This window comes from Peromyscus maniculatus, chromosome 8 (genome assembly GCF_049852395.1).
Source record: "Peromyscus maniculatus bairdii isolate BWxNUB_F1_BW_parent chromosome 8, HU_Pman_BW_mat_3.1, whole genome shotgun sequence".
In the NCBI taxonomy this organism is placed as follows: Eukaryota; Metazoa; Chordata; class Mammalia; order Rodentia; family Cricetidae; genus Peromyscus; species Peromyscus maniculatus.
The window spans coordinates 58305001-58319604 of NC_134859.1; the positions used below are offsets into that span (position 1 = coordinate 58305001).

Sequence of the window (14604 nt, forward strand, 5' to 3'; positions counted from 1 at the left end):
ATTCATTCTCTCCCTTCCTCCCAGGAGCATTAGGAGGCCAGGGCATGCATGGGACGCCGCTTCCCTGCAACCCAGTGCCATGCCACCCAAGGCGTGAGCTCTGGGAACGTGTTCCGCCTCCTGCCACAGCCACAGCAGGCAGTGGGCAATGGAGACCAAGCCCGACCTGCCTTTCAGGCTGCAGCAGGATTTGGGACTCAGAGTGGCTCCCTTGGTTTCTGAGCTGGAAAGAAATATAGATCCTGGATGGGGAAACTGAGCCTCAAAAAATCAGAGCCATAATGTGACAGAGGCAGGATCCACACAGGTGATGCTCTTTTCCTGTGGGTCCCTGACTGAAGGCATCTACAGCTGATAATATCTGTTCTCTAAATTAGAGACACCGCAGGAAAGCCCAGCCCTCAGAGTTCCTACTGGCAGCATCTTTAAGCTGGGACAGCGCTGGTTTTGCATTCTCGGGGAAGATACTGAGTCAGAGGCTAAGCCTGTGGCAGGCTCTGTTTGGTTCAGATCTGTCCTAACGTCCAGGTCTCCGTGTTTGCCCGAAAGATAATTGCGCCCTACAATCGGTGCGCTCTCGGACGTGTTCACCTTAGGGTTTCTGCGTCCCTCAGAGTCTTTGCAGGGCAAACCCCCCATCTGGTGCCTCGAGCATCTGAGCACACACCCCAGGGGAGCTTGTCCCCGCGGGGGAATCCGTGCGTTCCATTCTCGGCTTTCTCGGGTTCGGTGCCCGTTATTGTACTGGGCACCCGAGTTCCGCCGGGCTGTCCAGACACGCAACTGACCTTGTCAGGTATCAGAATGATGAGTGGAAGCAGCAGAATCGGGGAGAAGAACAAAATCACGAAGGACTTCAACTTGGTCACATAAGTCTTCACAGAGGCCATCGCGCGGAAGGGAGACAGACTGGCGGGAGAGAAGATTGAGAGGCTGCTGGAAGCTCCGCGAGCTTAAAAGGGGGCCGCGCGGTCCCACCGGATTGGGGGCGGCTACAACCCCGCCCCCTATGGCGGGGCCTCCCTGCGGTCCCCGGGCGGAGCCACCCCTCAGGGTCTGTGGGGGCGCATCTGTCCCGGGACTCTGCCACCCCGCGGCGGAGAGAGGCGTCTGCAGACTCCAGTGTTTGGCACCAGGCCTCTGTGGAGGGACTGGACCCTGGCACCTCATCGCTCGCCAAGACCTTTGACGCTGCTCTGGACGCCGGCACTACATAGGGTGTGCAGGTCATTTCTGCCAGCTTAAGCGTGAGGACCCTTCCTGTACCCGAACCTGCTCTCTCCTGGGCTCCGAAGGGTCCCAGATGAAAAGCTCCACCGGCCTGTAGGTTTCTCAAGCTTCTCTCTCCAGAGCTCTCTCCTTCTCATCCCGATCCTGGAGGGGTGTCTCCTAGAGGCGGTGGCTGGTCCCTGGGCCACCGCTGTCCCCTCACCTCCGGGATCCGCTGGCTCCCTTGCGTTAGCCCTACTCTAGACATAGAACCCATTTCCCTCCTCGTGCCCTCTCGCACCTGGGCGCTCTACAGGAACCGCTAAGGAAGGCGGTCACTGTCCTCGCAGTCCGAACGACTTTCGCCCTCCAGCGGACGCGCGTGCGCAGCCGGTGGTCTCAGCTCTAGGCACCGCCAGCGGCTTCTGCCCATGCGAGGAACACCGCTAGGGCCATTTTAGAGAGGAAGATGGGGAGATGGGGTAAAGAACAAGGGACATAACCCTGCCAGTTGTGAGAAGGGCGTTCGTTCATTCATTCATTCATTCATTCATTCATTCATTCATTCATTCATTCATTCATTCATTCATCCTGCCCTCAATAGATCTATGCTTATAATCTGCTGTGCTAAATCCTGTTTGGGGCACCAAGACATTGGCACCTCGGTGACTTCTTCCTCTTTGCTCTTCTGCTTGCCTCTCATTCTGAGTTTGTTTTTTTTTTTGTTTTTTGTTTTTAATTTTATGTGTATTGGTTTTGCCATGGGTGTAGGGTCCTTTGGAACTGGAATTAGACAATTGTGAGCTGCCATGTGGGTGCTGGGAATCAAACCAGGGTCCTCTGGAAGAGCAGTCAGTGCTCTTAACCACTGAGCCATCTCTCCAGACCCTCATTCTCAGCTTCTTTGGGGAAGTCTGACCCATGCACCACAGGCTGCTTCTTAGACATTACAGGACACATGGCTGAGTCCAGATTCCTGTACAGTTGGCTCTCAAGACAGATCCAAATGCTACTTTGTTCCTGACATGGTTAGAGTGTTTAGGACTAGGACCACTGCTTCTGTTCTAAAGATGGAAACCATCAGTATACTCTAAACCATACAGACACCAACTATTACCATAGCATTTACATTGTGTTAGGTGTTGCAAACAATCTAGAGATGAACTAAAGAATAGGTTTTATGCAATTACTACACATTATATGAGAAGATCCAACCTTTCCTCTCACTTCTCCACCCCCAACCCTGCCACCACCACCAGGAAAGAACTACTGTATTCACCTTTCTCAGTCTGTGTGTGTCCAAAGCCCTAAAACTCAGCACATGTTTGTATCAAGATCTTGACTCTATTCCTGTGACCTGTCACTGTTCTCTCGAGTCTGCAACTGCCTTCTTCAGGCTCTCTCTCTCTCTCTCTCTCTCTCTCTCTCTCTCTCTCTCTCTCTCTCTCTCTCTCTTTCATTTTCTACGTGGCCATGGGCCCCACCTTCTTCCCCTCAGAGCACTTAACACTAGATTTCTTGCTTTGTTTCTTGTTTTGATTGTTTATTCCAAGATTTTATGTGTACGAGTATTTTGCATGCATGTGTGCATCTGTACCATCTGTGTGCCTGATGACCCCAGAGTCAGAAGAGGGAGTCAGAGCCCCTGGAGCGGTGGTTATGGATGGTTGGGAACCACCATGTGGGTCCTGGGAACTGAACCCAGGTCCTCTGCAAGAGCAACAAGTGTTGCTCTTTATCACTGAGCCATTTCTCCAGCTCCTGAGAGTCTTTATTTAGTCTTGGTTTTATTTGTCACTGTGTGCCCACTCAGCACCCTTTATTGAGCTTTGGCTGTGCACTCAAAGCTTTCTCTCCAGGATATATGATGCAAGTCAACTATTCTGTTAAAATTCAGGTGCTTTAAAGAGGGTATAATTTGTGCTCTGCATCTAGATGCCTGAATCCTTATTCTGTTCCTGTGTTGTCTTAGTGTTGAGGTTTCTGTTCTGATTCATCTTCTCACAAATAGAGAGAATCGGACCAATTTTGGTTGCCGATAGTTGTTTGGAGACCACGAGTAAAACGTTCTGGGTATTTAACAAGGTGAGGCGGCCTACAATCAGCAATCAGTAGTATTTGTTCTTTCAATTATATGTGACACACTGTGGGTGTCTGTGGGCAAAAGGTCCTCCAAGTGTGCCTAAGGCTTCACAGAGGAGGCGGCATTTGAGTGGAGACTTCAAGGCAAAGAATTTGCCGGACATCAGGGCGAGCTAGTCAAAACCACCACCAAGTGTTCCCTCATACAGAGAGTTCAGATTTAAATTATATGTGTGTGTGTGTATTTACTGTGTATTACACTGCCCGGCTATGTGGCACATACCTTTAATTCCAGCACTCAGGAGGCAGATGCAGGCAGATCTCTGAGTTCGAGGCCAGCCTGGTCTACAGAGTGAATTCCAGGACAGGCTCTAAAGCTACACAGAGAAACCCTGTCTCAAAAAACGAAAAACAAACAAATAAAAAAAACCCACAAACAAAAGAGAGAGAAGAAAAAGAAAAAAATCCCTCAAATATGAATCCAAACAAAAATTAAGATGCATTTATTGAACTCACAAATTGTCAACTAAAAATAATGTTCATGATGCCCATAAAATTGTTTAGGGATATTTAATTGACAATGGTTATACAGTATTACAATTTTCATCCCCACCCGAATAATCTCATACAGTTTCAATCTTTTTTTTTTTAATGAGGCAGGGCTTTTCTTTCTTTCTTTCTTTCTTTCTTTCTTTCTTTCTTTCTTTCTTTCTTTCTTTCTTTCTTTCTTTCTTAAGATTTATTTATTTATTATGTATACAGAAGAGGGCATCAAATCTCATTACAGATGGTTGTGAGCCACCATGTGGTTGCTGGGAATTGAACTCAGGACCTCTGGAAGAACAGTTGGTGCTCTTAATCTCTGAGCCATCTCTCCAGGCCCAGTTTTAATCTTAAAACTAAGATATTAGAAGTCTGCTATTTATACAAGAGCTTTAGAATAAAGTGTTTCATCTGTTTGGTGTCAGCTTCAATGTGTAGTTTTTACTCTATGGTCAAAACAAAATCAACATTAAATTTTTGAAAATGCACCAGCCTAAGGGTGGATTTCTTACAAACAGGGACGGTGAAGAAAATAAGGACAAAAATGCTCTTGGACACAGTAAGGCAGCAGATGCAACTTCTCCAAAGGCAATCTCCAGACTAGAAACACATCCAGCAAAAGCTTTCAACTCCACAAGATTCTAAAACACAAGCAAACCAAACACTGCCAGTCTGCCACCTCACTAACCAAATCGCTGGCTCAGAAACCATCTGCTGAACAGAAGCATCAAGTGACGAAACTGCCTCTAAACTATACCCATTGATTTTTACAAGAGGAAAATTGAGAGTGTTAAGAGAGCTAAGAAAGCCTAGTGTTTCCACGTGGCAATCGAAGCCTACTTTGGGAAACCTTACAAATTAACGTGAGGAACTGTAGTAAAGAGTTGTATTTTTAGGAAGGTTGAGAACCACTGCGCTAGAGTGGAGGAAGCCCTGAGTGGCTGAAGTCCTGAGTGAATGTGTGCTGCCAACAGGAGACAGCCATATCAAAGGACTATAGCCTTAGACCCATGGGAAAGTGGCAAAACATCCACACACCACCCTGAGATGAGGTTCAGAGAAATGGCAAAGTCTTCCTTTGGCCATCCAAGTGTGGGTGTTGATAGTGTGTGCAGAAAATGGTCACCATAGCTTTCTGCCCCTAGCTGTTTATGACCTGAAATCTGCTCCCCCAGATGCTGCTCCTACCTAGATCAGCTAAACTGTGGCAACATTCCTGATGGGGTACCCCTGCCCTGGCTCCAGAGAGTAGCACCTAGCCCTAATCCATCTTTTGTTCAGCAGACACCCTTTGTTTCTCTTGTCATCCTATGTGAATCCTGTCTCAGAGTTTCCCAAAGATACAAAGCCTATGCAAAACGTCTTCAGAAACCCAGAAAACTATGGTACCTGATGAAATCTGCACTTGGCATTGTATTTTTAGGAGCTTCTTTCAGGTTGTTTTGAACATAGGGAAATCAACTGGCTAAAGTGTAAATATGGGGGGGAAAAATTAAAATGCCCTGGGTGAAGGGAAAGAGCTTCAGTCCCTAGAGGCTGGATTCCCCTGCCACCTTGAAAGTCTAGATTCATTCTCAAGGTGCCTCTGAGTCTTCATTCAGTGGACCCGCATGAACCCACATACCTGCGGCTGCGCTGCTGTGACACTAAACCTGTCTCCTTGACTCAGAAATGCTGCCTCCTTGTTTATCTGTATGTAATAGCCCTGCCACCTCATCCAGCTATACCCAATAACCCCACCTCCTCTCTCTTCAAATTCATATAATAAACATACTGAACTTTCAGGGTGCGGAGTCTTCTCCACCATCAGAGAAGCCAGTCCACCTAATGCCAGCTTTTCTGTGTGTCCATCATGTGGCTGTCTTTTCTTCATTCTCCCACAGCCCCAGTCATGCCTGCCCTGCATGGAGCCCTGCAGAATTCAGCAGAGGAAAACACAGGGTAGACATTCTAGGATATAGGCACAGGCAAAGACTTTCTGAGAAGGACTCCAACAGCTCAGGAAACAATAGCAACTATTGACAAATGAGACTACGTGGAATTGAAAAGTCTCTGTACTTGGGGCTGGAGAGATGGCTCGGCAGTTAAGAGCACTGGCTGTTCCAGAGGTCCTGAGTTCAATTCCCAGCAACCACATGGTGACTCACAACCATTTGTAATGAGATCTGGCGCCCTCTTCTGGCAGGCAGAACACTGTATACATAATAGTTTGTTGTTGTTGTTGTTGTTGTTGTTGTTGTTGTTGTTGTTTTTAAAGTCTCTACACTGTCAAGGGAACATTTGGCCAATCGTCTCTACACTGTCAAGGGAACATTTGGCCAATCTCTGGCTCTCTCAGACCTTGCTGCCAGGAACGTAAAATATAACCAGTGTGCTGAAAGTCAAAAGTCAACTTGGTGGGTTTCTTAGGAGGTTAAGCATACATTTACCATGAACCCAGCCATTCTTCTCTGGGGTACTTATCCTCGAGAGATGCAAGCCTGCATTCCCACACAAACCTCTGTATGAGTGTTTCGGGCAGCTTATTTATGACAGTCCCAGAGTGGAAGCAGCCCGCAGGTCCTGGCCAGGGGAGTGGTTGGAGTGGTTGGATAAACAGGCATATCCACACAGGGAACTCCCAGCCATGAAAGGGGTGCATGTGTGTGGACTGCAGCAACACTGAAGAGCACTGGGCCGAGTGAAAAGGCCAGTCTCAAAGGGTCACATGTGGTGTCCTTCCATTTATAGAATATGCCACAAGTGACAAAATTAAAGAGAGGCAAAACAGACCAGTGTTTGCCAGGGGTGAGGTTTGGAGGAGAATATTACTAGGTGTTTTTTTTTTTTCTTTTTTATGAAAGACAACTAGAGGGTGGCTCTGTGGTGACCAATCAGTATTGTGGCCTGATTGTGGTGACCAACACCCAAATCTATATGTGTGATGAAATTCTAAAATACCACACACACTCACAGACTGCCTGTGTAAAAACCATCAAATCTAAGCATGACCCTTAGTTGTTGAGTTGGTCGTATTTTATCAACGTCAATTTTGGCTTTACTTTTAAATTAATAACTGATACCTGACAACATAAAAATCATGTATACTTCTGGAGTGTCATGTAAAGTTCCTATGCATGTATACATTGTATGATGTTTAAATAAAGCTGCATATGTCTGGTTTTGTTTTATTTTTTAAGTTTCTATTTCCTCTTAACGGGGGACCAAAAATAGCCTTACTAAAATCTGACAAACTTTTTAAAATCTAAAATATCTTCTATAGTAAAGTTAGTGTATTTATTGAATTTCTTGACAAATTGTTCCCGAAACTTCATTCATGGTCACTTCTTCACTATGGGCAAATGGGCTGTTGGTAAAGGGGGATCTGGAGAAAGGTGTATGGAATTCAGTGTATTCTTTTTTTTAACTCTTTGTAGGTCAAACTGAAATGAAAAGGTCAAATAAAGAGTGCTTCTATATCTTCAGGAATGAATAAGGTTCTGCATGATGAATCCTCTCAGTCTATAATTTGTGTTGACACCTGAGCCCAAGAAAATGTTAACATTGATGAGACGGTGGCCTGCAAAGACACATCTGGGGATGTAGCTGGTGAGCGGAGCCTCCTTGGCTTTGGATGTTCTGTTTGTGCTAGTGTATGCCTATTTGGGCATGACGGCTTGAGTACTTCCATGGAGGGGCTACTACAATGACTGGCCATCTTACTACCTCTGGGCTTTAATTTGGGGATGCTCTTATTTGTAAACAAACTCTGGTTGCTTAGAAACCCATACATTGGATTCAAAGAGAGTATCAGTCAGTTTTTCCCAAGGCTGGACCGACAACAGAAAATGTTACTCGAGCTGATGTAAGTCAGGTGGGGTCTGCTCCCCTCTGGGGATGGATGTTGAGCAGCACCAGATTCTTCTTGTCCTGGACAATGGCTGGGGTTTACCTTGGCTAAGGAAGGACACAGAGGGCAGGTGCAGAGGGGCTTGTGGGAACTCACAGACCTCTAAAAGCCTATGCTGCTGGCAGGCACTATACACACTTCTCATCCCTCATCTTCTCTTAAGCCCATCTAGTCACCTGGCCGAGTTCCAAATCAACACACTACGGAAAACACCATCTACAGGAAAAGGAATTAACCAATGTGAACCAACGGCGCCGTCTACCATCCGTGACAGATACTAGTTCAGACAGGCCTACATCCTTCTCTCCTGAGTGATGTGTACAGAAATGGGGCCAACTCACATGAGTGGTTTGGATTCAGACAGTTGTCTCAGGGATGCAAATCCACACCTATCCAAAATGGAAATGAAACTACGCTACTTTTTTGATAGCCTGATTCAGATAACTAGGCTGGCAATTAAGACTAACTTGCCAATTAGGTTTTAGAGCCAATGCTTCACATAAAATGAACTGTTTTTTAGCTTCAAAGTTTTGACAAAAGTGTATTTGAAGCACAGTGTGGCAGAAAGCCATTGTTATACTATCACCCAGTCTCTGACTTAATGATCTTTTTTAAATTTATTTTTGTGTGTTTCTGTGTGTTTATCTGTGTGGATATGTCACAACACACATGTTGTCTTAGTGTTCTATTGCTGTGAAGAGACACCATGACCATTTAATTAGGGCTGGCTTACAGCTTCAAAGGTTTAGTCCATTATCACCATGGCAGGAAGCGTGGTGACATGCAGGCAGACATGGTTCTGGAGAAGTAGCCGAGAGTTCTACATCTGGATCCGCAGGTAGCAGACAAAGAGACATTGGGCATGGCTTGAGCTTTTGGAACCCCAAAGAGCACCCCTGGTGACACACTTCCTCTAAGGTCACATCTAATCCAGCAAAGCCACACCTCCTAGTCCCCCTCAAGTAGCACCACTCCCTAATGACCAAGCATTCAAATATATGAACCTATGTGGGGGTCATTCTTATTCAAACCACCACATATGTGGAGGTCAGGGGACAATTTCGTGGAGTCGGTTCTTTCCTTCCAACTTAACTTTGGTTGTGGGGATTGAACTCAAGTCATCAGGCTTGCACTGGCTGGCAGCAAGTGTCTTTAACCACTGAGCCATCATCTCACCGACTCCCTCCACCCTGATTTAAAGATCTTAGCAAAACACTTTTGGCATATATAATGGTCTGAATGACTCTCTCCCGAATTTCATTTATTGTTTGTTTGAAGTGCGGAAGATGGGTCTCAGTACTTCATGAATGCTAGGCAAGCCCTCTACTATGGGGCTATTATTTCCAAACTTTCTACACTAAGATCCTAGCCCCTGAGGTGATGAACTTAGGAGGTGGAGCCATAGGAGGTGATTGGATCATGAGGATGGTACCCCTCTGGATAGGGTTGGCAGCTTTATATAAGAGATCCTAGCAAGCAAGCTTGCCCCTTCCCTCACGTGAAGAAGACCCACTTAGAAGGTACCATCTACCGTTTTCATTTACATGGAAATATTTCTCAAAGGGCAGGTTCACGAGGTGACATACGGCTGGTCCTGCTTCCAGTTCGTGACAGGAAACATCACCCAGGACCTGGTAGAGATGCCAAGCCCCCAGCCCAGCCTGAGCTCCCTTCCCGAGCAAAGCTTTCTTTTGATATGTAACAACTATTTGTCCAAATATGTGCTGCTACACCTGTGTGGCTTTGATCAAAGACATGCTTGTGATACTTAATGCTGTGGCAACTCAAAGCAAGAAAAATGTTCAAAACTTAGGTCTTTACCGTCACAGAAGTTTGAAGACACTAATATTCAGTTTATATACACACAGTTTATGTATACAGACGATATGAATGGTGTGACAGTAGAAGATTTTAATAAAAACGTTAATAGGGCTCTTGTTTGTTTGAGTTCTAGGGTTCAAATTCCAGGCCTCATGCTCTGAGATGTCCTCCCAGCCATTAACAGAACTTTTATGAGTTAAGTAAGCTAGAAATGCAAAACAATAAGAAAAGGATTAAATCGCTGTGCTCTTTCGAGTCCTTTGGATTCATTTTGAAAAGTAAAATATCCAATTTATGTTCACTTTTTTTAATTTAAATTTTTTTCTTTTTCTTTTATTTCTTTTCTTAATTGTATGTGTGTTCAAGTGCACATATAAAGCACATGTGGAGGTCAGAGGGCAGCGTTCAGGAGCCAGCTCTCTCCTTTCACCATATGGGTCCTGGGGAATTGAACCCAGGTTGTTAAGCTAAGCCATCTTGTAGGCCCTTTTAAGTTTTTTTAACCGTTGGATAAAAACATTTAAAAAAAAAAACAAAAAAACCTGCCTACTGTATTAGTCAGGATTCTCTGTTTGAATCAATAGGATATAGAATATAAAAAAATTTATAAAATAGGTCTATGTTAGAAAAACAGTTGTCTCATGTCTGAGAGGCAGAGAACCTGGTGGATGCTCAGTCCTTGAGGCTGGGTACCTCAGCAGTAAGAGGAGTCCCACAGCGGCTGTCCCACACTGAAGTGGTTGACAACCTGGCCGTTTCTTGGTTCACCAGGCAGCGTGCCACAGTAGTCCCAATCTGGTGCTGAAATCATGAAAGTTTCCCTGGACGGCCACTAGTCCTTAGTCCTAGACACGTTGGTTCTGATAGCAGTGAAGGAATCAGCAGCCTCCATAGTAAAAACCACTTGGAGGCAAGACGGAATGCCAACTGAGCAAAAGGTGAATGATCTTCCTCCTGCCACGCCCCTTTTTCACCTGGACCTCTATCAGAAGGTGCTGCCCACACACTTGGACTGTGGCTTCCAGTCCAGTCAAGGCAGTCGGGACAGTTCTTCAGGGGAGGCTCCCTACACAGGCGATTCTAATTTGCAGCAAACTGACATTGAGACCAACCATCGCAACACCCCTGGAATGCAATGTGATGTTTCCTTGTGTGTATATTTCATCACAGTGAAACATTTACCTCCTCAAACATTTCTTTCTGGGAAAAGCTCCTAAGACTCTTCTAGCTTTTTGGAATCCACATTGCCCATATCTAGACACCATCTGTGCCAACAGCACACCAGAAGGTGGCTGCTAACTGTGCCTTCGTGCCATGAATGAATAGCTTCATCCCTCTCAGCTTTACATTTGAGTATTTACAGTGGTAGGACAAGACAGTCACTGCAATATGAATCCAAACCATAGAAAACTGTCAATTTCAACCTATAAATCTCATATGCTTAAACTAATACTTTAAAATAAAATAACATTTTAGAAACAGAAAGCACTTTAGATGCTGTTGAAAAAAACACTGAAGAGGTACATAACTTTTTTCTAAAATTATCTTTGCCCATACATGAAGGAGTCCCAAGACTCCTACAAGGGGAGTGACCTCTTAAACTCACACACAAAGAGACATACAAAAGAAAGTTGGTAGAAGCCAGGAATACCCCATGCCTGTAAGACATGCACAGCTGTGCCCTGTGCCTGGAACCCCAGCACTCAGGAGACTGGTGGGGGGGGTCTAAGAGTTTGAAGACAGCTGGGCTGCATAACAAGGCATTGTTAAGCAAAGGAAAGAGAGAAAGTTTTTGGGCTTCGGATGCAGCCTAGTGGTGGACTGCTTGTCTAGTACACACGAGGCCCTGGGTCAAGTCCCTAGCACTGAACAGAAAGTTGGTTTATTAAAAAAGAAAATTGGGCATGATGGTCCATGTCTCTAATACTGGCAGGTGGATCTCTGTAAGTTCAAAGCCAACCCTGGTCTGCAGAGCAAGTTCCAGGACAACCAGGGCTACATAAAGAGACCCTTTCTCAACCAGGAAGAGAAAAGAAAGAAAATTGGTAATAGTCTTTCGCAAGAGTAAATAATTTTGAAATACGCAATGACTGGTGTCAAAATAGTGTATTTTTAGGTTGTTTGTGTACAGCAGTAAAAATAACGGAATCAAGGGTGCACAAACACATTTGAAGCTTACAAATACTTGGTGAGAGCTTTTAGTGTGGTACCCCTTTAAAGCTTAAATTATGCAACATATTACTATTATTTCGCTTTGGAAGATAAACAAAAGTAAAGTATAAAGAATACAAAGACACATAAACATCAAACTCAACCTAGTTTTAACCTGGTAGGGTCATGTGAACAGAATGGATGTTTCAATAGCGTTTAAGATGTTTTATTATTTTTAGTTGGATAGAGATGTATATCAGATGATCCTTTACCACCTTTAACTTTATTTTAAATGTTAAACAATGTGTGCAACATTTTAAAAGGGGATTGCATCTATTTTAAACTTAAAAAAAGTATAAATGAGGCTCAAGGTAGAATAAAGGAAAAGTATTTTAGACAAAAATAATATCTAATGGGGCTGGAGAGATGGCTCAGTGGTTAAGAGCACTGTCTATTCTTCCAGAGGACCCAGGTTCAATTCCATCACCCACATGGTGGTTCACAATTGTCTGTAACTCTAGTTCCAGGGGATCTGATGCCCTGTTCTGGTTTCCTTGGGCACTGTATCCATATACTACACAAACATGCATGCAGGCAAAAAGCACATACACATAAGATTAATTTTAAAAAATACATCTAATGCCCCACTTACTATAAATTTAGTTATTCCCAGAACCTCCAGCCTTTTGTTAAGAAGAGGCTTAAATGAGAAGGAGAGGTAGGCACAAGCCTACAAGCCCAGCACTTGGGGAACATGGGGCCCAAGTTCGGGGCCAGCCTGACTACATAGAAAGATTCTGTCTCAAAGGACAAAATAGGCTGAGCAGGATGCCACACCTGTAATCCTAGCACTTGAGAGGCAGAGGCAAGATTATCAGGAGCTCAAGGTCAGCCTAGTAACATAACAAGCTTGAGGTCAGCCCATTTCAACAAATAGACAAGCAAATAAGAGAAAGAGCAATGTGGAGATGAAAAGGTCATTCTGAATGTTTTTAAGTCGAACAAGTTTCTTTTTATCACTATGTACATGATGATGACCTAGTCAAAATGAGAACTTTCATTTCTTCCCTAAATTAATGCTGAGCCCAGAGCTTTGTATCACCAAGTAGTAATGGTGGCCTTGATGAGTAATTCTGAAGCCACGTTCCTTTGGGCTGACTGAGGTTTCAAATCCTGAATTCCTCTGGGCTGAGTGGAATGTGGTTCTCTGACTTTGCAGCAAGTGAGGCATTCGCTGTTCTCTTTCTGTCTGAAGTATTTTTCATTTCTTTTATGCCTTGAGTCTCATTAACCCTTTTCAAGTGTAAAATGAATGCTGCCTTAAAAAGAGATTCCCCACCCCCACCCCTTTTCAAAATATACAGGTTAACAGACAGAATGAAAATATCTACTTGCATGCAGGATTCCTTTTCATCAATGAGGAGTGCACATTTCATGGAACATGGCACATCACTGCCGAAGATACCAACGAAGCCTTCGTCCTTCCTCTCCTCAGACAAATACATGGAAATGTACTAGAATGCCCATTCTGCTGGCCTTTTCATTGCCTGCCTCTCTGTGGCTTGCATGTTATGGTGGTTTGAATGAATAATAAATGTCTCCCATAGTCTCAGGCATTTGAATACTTGGGGTGGGGTGGGAGGTGTAAAATCTCTTGCTAGGCTACAGAGAATATGTGCAGAAGATAAATGCACATACCCACACCCAGACACATGCATACACATCATTAAAAATAAATCATTTAAAAAGTCTTGAATTTGTTACCGTCAGTTGTTTTCAAAAGTATTTGTTTATTTTACTGTGTGTGCATGCACACATACCTCACAGCCCATGTGTGGAGGTCAGAGGACAACTTCCAGTAGTCAGTTCTTTCCTTCCACTGTGGCACCAGGGAATCAAATTCAGGTCATCAGGCTTGCATGGCAAGCACTTTTAAGAGTTGAGCCACCTCACCAGCCCTTTTTTTTTTTTTTTCATGGTATCATTATTAATGATCAAAAAGCATGGGAAGTCTAAATCCTAATTCACAGAAGAATGAATTAATGACTGGGTACACAGGTTGTATAAATGTATATCTTTTAAATTTTTTTAAGTTAAAAAAAAAAAGTACTATGTGTATGTTTCTTTTGCCTGCATGTGTGTCTATGCACTACAAGCATGCAGTGCCGGTGGAGACCAGAAGAGGGTGTCAGAACTGGAGTTACAGATGGCTGTGAGTCACCATGCGGGGGATGGGAATCAATCCAGGTCCTCTGCAAGAGCAGGCCATGCTTTAATCACCGAGCCTTCTCTCCAACCCCTAAATGGAAATCTGACAGAAATTAAAATGAATAAAATAGAACTCTAGGTCCAAATGTGGACAGACCTCAAAAACTTAAAGCCAAAAGAAGAGGAAGATTGTGAGGAGATACAAATATTTTCATTTCATTTACAAAAGGTTGGACCATATTCGAAAAACAGTACCATATAGTTAATGGGTCCACACATATGTAGAAAACATTTTGAATCACAAGCTACAGGTGGGTATTCTTTATATTTTTCATAATGATATTTTTACTTGAAATAAAGAATAGTTTAAAACTAAAGTTTGTAGGAAGAATAGAGAGGAATCCGTGAAAATGGGGCTCTACTAAGATAAATGAGAATAAAAATATAAGGTGAAAGGAGAAAGTACCACCCAAACCCAGCTGCCATTACAAGATATCAGTAAACAGTCTAGTTTTGCTTAATTTTAACCAAAGAGAACAGTGTCCTGTACACAACTGTACCAGCAAAAAATAGTCAAGAAGGAATTGCAACAGCGAGGCAATTACGCAGCAGGAGGCAGGATTTCCTAGGTGGCTAAAATGACTTTTCTTATCCCAATTCCAAACGGATGTGATTGGACTGATTTGGAAATCGGCAGGTGC

General features: G+C 44.0%; 1 protein-coding gene and 1 long non-coding RNA gene across 3 annotated transcripts in view; one reads left to right on the forward strand and one right to left on the reverse strand.

The window, feature by feature from the left end:
• Positions 1 to 1580, reverse strand: part of Slc13a5 (solute carrier family 13 member 5) — a 25326-nt gene extending 23746 nt beyond the window's left edge. Inside the window, exons 1-2 of one of the 2 annotated variants that reach the window (XM_006992194.4) lie at positions 1273 to 1580; positions 789 to 909 (exon numbers count right to left, since the gene is read on the reverse strand). In XM_006992194.4, coding sequence (XP_006992256.1) covers positions 789 to 909; positions 1273 to 1367 — 216 coding nt within the window. In that variant the 5' untranslated portion in view covers positions 1368 to 1580. The remainder of the gene's footprint in view (positions 1 to 788; positions 910 to 1272) is intronic. The other variant, XM_076542836.1, reaches the window with a different exon arrangement.
• Positions 909 to 8343, forward strand: LOC121831347 (uncharacterized). The gene is made up of 2 exons (XR_006074719.2): positions 909 to 1323; positions 7251 to 8343. It is a non-coding gene; the product is annotated as an uncharacterized LOC121831347 (long non-coding RNA).
• The last annotated feature ends 6261 nt before the right edge of the window (positions 8344 to 14604 follow it).